At 36.9% G+C, this 5237-nt stretch overlaps 1 protein-coding gene across 1 annotated transcript; it reads left to right on the forward strand.

The window, feature by feature from the left end:
* Positions 1-2948: 2948 nt before the first annotated feature.
* LOC111912936 (cytochrome P450 CYP82D47) lies at positions 2949-5032 on the forward strand. The gene is made up of 2 exons (XM_023908667.3): positions 2949-3908; positions 4142-5032. The coding sequence occupies exons 1-2, from the start codon at positions 2952-2954 to the stop codon at positions 4772-4774; spliced, it is 1590 nt and encodes a 529-aa protein (XP_023764435.2). The 5' UTR covers positions 2949-2951; the 3' UTR covers positions 4775-5032.
* The last annotated feature ends 205 nt before the right edge of the window (positions 5033-5237 follow it).

Here is a 5237-nt window from a genome sequence, read left to right on the forward strand (position 1 = left end):
CAAGATCATTTTATGAATCTTTTTCCCTATTTCACAATCTAAATGCAATTGCGTGATATTAGTATATAAACGTTTAGCAATCAAGCAAAAAACATTACGTTGTTTTAAAAGTCTCAAATTGTCTCGTTGTAAATAAATTATTTCATCCCTAGCCCTAAATAACTCCTGCTCCTTTAGCTCAATCCATATTTGCCTCTCCTCACTCTTCGTTGATAACCTGCTAATTTGGTCAGTTAGGTTAGAATTTGTTAAGCGAGTTTGCATGAGACTTCCGCTTAGATTATTAAATTTGAATTTTAGTTCATTTAATTCCTTTTCATAATCAGTTGCTGGAATTTTAAGAGATTCAAGAAGGGATTGTACCTTTTTGATCAAATGATCGCAGTCGTTGATCTTTTTACTGACGGGCTTGGCTGCAAAACATTTGTCTTCATCAAGATTCGGTTCCTTATGCTCACTTTCGGTTGTTATTCCAGCTGTCACCATCAGGCATCTTCCAGTCACTTTCTCATTTTGTTGTTTTGTCATGAAAGCTTTACCGTGTGTTGGCTTTCTCACCTCTTCATCCTCCGAATTTGTGGACCACACCTCAACCCCGCCAAATTCGTCATCAATCACCTTTTCTTGAACAATCAAAGCGTTCATTGGACCAGAACTAGTTTTCTTCTTCTTTATCTCTTCAAGCTTTCTCATATGGTAAGCTTCATCATTTTCACTCTCTCTTCTCTTAGCTAACTTTTTCAACATGCAGTCCTTGGCAAAATGATTCTAGCCATGACAGTAATTGCAATCATACCCTGAGTCACCCACTAGTTTGCTCTCCTTCTTTTCATCCTCCTTCTGAGATGTATTCTTAGACTCTTCCTTTACCTTTTCTGAGCTATAGCTTCCCTACCAGTTTCGGTTCTTATTGACAGGGAATTTCTTCCGAGTAAACTTCTTTGGGTTGAACACCATCATCGCATACTCGTCAGTAGTAAGATCACACTCTGACATATCATCTTCACCTTCTTCTTCAATCACATTTTTGTTCTTCGAGATAAGAGCAAGTGAGCCGACAACAGAGACCAACTTTGCTTCTTTTGACACTGTGCTTTCATGTGACTTTAGAATTCCCATAAGTTTCGCTAGGGAATAAGCCTTGAATTGTTCATGCGCTTTCACAGTCGAGACTACAGCCATCCACTCGGGTCTTAAACCGTTCAGGAAGGTGACTTTCTGTTCAATACCTTTCCTTTCAATACCATGCTTTGTCATCTTGCTGAGCAGATGATTGTAGCAATCAAACATTTGAAGCAAGGTTTCTTCAGGTTTTTGTGCAAACGCTCCGAACTCAGAGAGAAACAGAGTTTGAATAGAGTGCTCTAGATCCTCGTCGGTTGAATACAGTTCTTTCAGCCTGTCCCATATCTCCTTAGCTGTAGTGCATGAACTCACTAGCCGAAAGGTGTTAGCTTGTAAGGCGAATCTGATCATTCTTAAAGCCTTGACATTACACAACAGTTTATCTTTTTCACCCCGTTATCATCAGATCCAACCACATAATCTTCAAAGTGATGTGCCCATACTTCATAATCTTGCGTGTAAAGAATGGGCACTCTGGTAGTATATCTAATGTTGTTGGAGATGTTAATGGGCACTCTGGTCTAACTGCTCATCTACCGTTCATACCCTCAACGTGTGATTGAATCTTTCACTCGCTTTCATTTCCTAGCCACTAATGCTATTGGAGATAGAGAGTTGGCATCAATAGAGAAGTCATGGTCTCCTTATGGAGTTTGTCGGCCTTTGATTCTTGGCTAGTTTTCATATGTAATTCAGAGTCTAGGTGCTTTTTCAGGCATTTGGATTTTACTGTGTATTAATGTTGTTATGTGATTATATATATATATATATATATATATATATATATATATATATATATATATATATATATATATATATATATATATATATTAATTTCTTTCGATATACTTTGCCAAAGCTAGAAGCAGATGCCTGTTTCTTTTATAAAATTGCACTTCTCAAAAAACATGATTTAGTGCTAATCATCGATATATCAATTTATAAATTATTATTTAGAGAATTAATATCAATCTTGTTTCGTGGAATGCAAAGGAATTTGAAAGAGTTGAAATGAAAGATTTTTACATTTACGTCTTTAGGTGACAAATTGATTAACTTTAAGAGTAAATTACACGAATGGTCCCTATGGTTTGGGGTAATTTGCATGTTTGTTTCCTAACTTATTTTTTTGAACGGAATGTCCCCACTATTTGTTTTTGTTTTGCCTTTGGTCTCTATCTTACAAAAAAGGACTATTATGCACTTGTTTAAATAAATTAAAATGGTCTTTTTTCGATAAGATAAGGTGAGGTGGGGTGAATTGTGGGTGTGTTTATTTAAATAAATTAATAAAATATCGAGGAAAAAAATAGACTTTTAAGGTAAGACGGAGACCAAGCGCGTAACAAAAACCAATAGTAAGGACCTTCCAAATTAAAAAAATAAATTAGGACCAAACACACAAATTACCCCAAACAATAAGTTTCATTCATGGAATTTACTCTTAATCTCATTTGGTCAAAAACATTAACAGAAAGATTCTATCATTTTTGACACAACACCATGAAACAAGACCATGTATATGTCATTCTTAAATTATATTCCCTCTTAAATATATGTTTATGCTAAACGATCATTAATTAAATTTAATAACACAATTGTATCCAGCAAACTTTTCAGCCAACTTTGTTGACTTTTACATTATTAGAACCATTCCATTTGAATATATATATATATATATATATATATATATATATATATATATATATATATATATATATATATATATATATATATAAAACGTTAGCAGCCAGGGGAGTTCAATCTCTATATATTATGAACCCTGTGTATCATCATTTTCATAATTCATTCTGGACGTAGAAAGCATGGAGCTGTTTCTCCCATTTTCAGCCTCTATAGCAGCGATTGTTTTTTCTTTGCTACTAAAATTCCTGCTGCAAAGCTTAGAAGGAAAGAGAGTGAAGAACAGAGAACCACCTCAAGCAAAGGGCCGATGGCCGGTAATCGGACACCTGCGCCTTCTAGGTGGAGCTGAACTACCTCACAGGGTCTTAGGTGGCATGGCAGATAAATATGGCCCCATTTTCACCATCAAGCTTGGTGTTCACAATGTTTTGGTGGTGAGTAACGCTGAGATGGCGAAAGAGTGCTTTACCACAAATGATAAGGTGTTTGCAAGTCGACCCAAGTCAATGGCAGTAGAACACATGGGCTATAACTATGCCATCTTGGCTCTAGCTCCTTATGGTGACTACTGGCGACAAGTGCGCAAGATCTTGACACTCGAGGTTCTCTCTCAGCGACGCGTGGAGATGCTTGGACCTCTTCGTGCTTCAGAGGTTAAAGCATCCATGGGAGATATATATAATGCTTGGGTAAAGAATAAAGAGAGTGGAAGTTCCGACATGGTAAAGGTGGATATGAAACAATGGTTTCAGAACTTGATATTAAATGTTGTGGTCAGGGTTGTTTCAGGAAAAAGGTTTTCACCTGATGACAAAGAAGGGGTTCGATTTCAAAAAGTGATAAGGAAATTCTTTGTGTTATTGGGCACATTTGTGGTGTCTGATTTTATTCCATATCTCAAGCCTTTGGACCTGGGAGGATACGAGAAAAAAATGAAGATGACAGGAGAAGAGATGTACGGAATTGTAACAGGATGGCTAGAGGATCACAAGAGAGTGAGGGCGGAGGAAAAGCATGCGCAGCAACATGAAAGAAGCCAAGTCTTCATGGATGTTCTGATTTCCGTTCTTGAAGGTGCCTCCCCAGAGGAATTCCGTGGTTTTGACCATGATACCATAATCAAGGCTACATGTTTGGTAAACCTTATTAATCTTTCTATATCTCATACTATTACTAGCTAGAGTTTGTTAATTAATCGTTTAATTATATATAGTTTCTTCCACATTCATTATAGTACGTATTTGCAACAGTTTTCAGTGGCAAATATAAAGATAAGCTGTGCAAACAAACAAAATTAATTATCAGCATGCATGCATGTTGCTTGAAATCTAGCTAATATAAGAAATTTGTTTTAACTTCAAACTTGCAGACTGTTTTAGCTGCGGGATTGGACACATCGTCTGCAACGTTAACATGGGCTTTATGTTTGTTGCTCAACAACCCAAGAGTATTAAAAACTGCCCAAGATGAATTGGATGAGCATGTTGGAAGGAAGAGAGCAGTAGAGGAGTCGGACCTGAAGAACCTTGTTTACCTTGACGCAATCGTTAAAGAAACACTGCGTTTATACCCACCTGGACCTCTAAACCTTCCTCATGAGTCCATGGAGGATTGCGTTATTGGTGGCTACAAAATCCCTAAAGGCACACGTTTATTGACTAATCTTTGGAAAATTCAACATGATCCTAATAAATGGTCAGATCCTGAAGAATTTCAGCCAGAAAGATTCTTGACAAGTCATAAACATGTTGATGTCAGGGGAAACAATTATGAATTGCTTCCTTTCGGTAGTGGTAGAAGAGTATGCCCTGCTATTCCCTTTGCTCTTCGGTCTTTGCATACAACTTTAGCTACTTTAATACAACAATTTGTGCTTAAAAACCCATCGAATGAGCCCATTGATATGAGTGAAAGCGCTGGAGTGACTATCAGCAAAGCCATCCCACTTGAGGTCCTTCTGGCGCCTCGTTTATCCCTTGATATGTACCCTGTTGCTCCATGATATGTGAGCTTCAAAGCAACTACAAGCTCCAATGCCACCTGACGATAAGCCCGAACCCCAGACCCGTTGAAGATTGATTGGAAGATAATCACGAATAGACTACTGACTAGCCTTATCAACAACTTGTTTAGTCATACTAAGTTTGTTTTCGATCATCCTTATTTTTGGATGGTTTCTACTTACTGTTGTTTGTAATCTCTCTCTATATACAGAGAGCCCTCCTTGGTTTATAATTCAATCGTCAATAATAAATAATTCTTAGCATGAAAATATTATTTCCATATTTACTTAGTATTGTTGTTTACATGAACTTTGTTCAAAGTAAAACGTGTGTAAACACGGAAAGAATTCGAGTAATTAAGAATAATATCCGTTTAAAAATAGAATTAAGATATCAAACGTAAACAATCGCCATCAAGAAGACCGCTGTTTTTGTTCTCTCTCTCTCTCTCTCTCTCTCTCT

This window comes from Lactuca sativa, chromosome 3 (genome assembly GCF_002870075.4).
Source record: "Lactuca sativa cultivar Salinas chromosome 3, Lsat_Salinas_v11, whole genome shotgun sequence".
In the NCBI taxonomy this organism is placed as follows: Eukaryota; Viridiplantae; Streptophyta; class Magnoliopsida; order Asterales; family Asteraceae; genus Lactuca; species Lactuca sativa.

Bases quoted from the DNA above. Each gene is read 5' to 3' on its own strand.
- LOC111912936 (XM_023908667.3), top strand. From the start codon at position 2,952: ATGGAGCTGTTTCTCCCATTTTCAGCCTCTATAGCAGCGATTGTTTTT. The intron at 3,909-4,141 runs GTAAACCTTATT...TCAAACTTGCAG, and splicing joins TAATCAAGGCTACATGTTTG to ACTGTTTTAGCTGCGGGATT.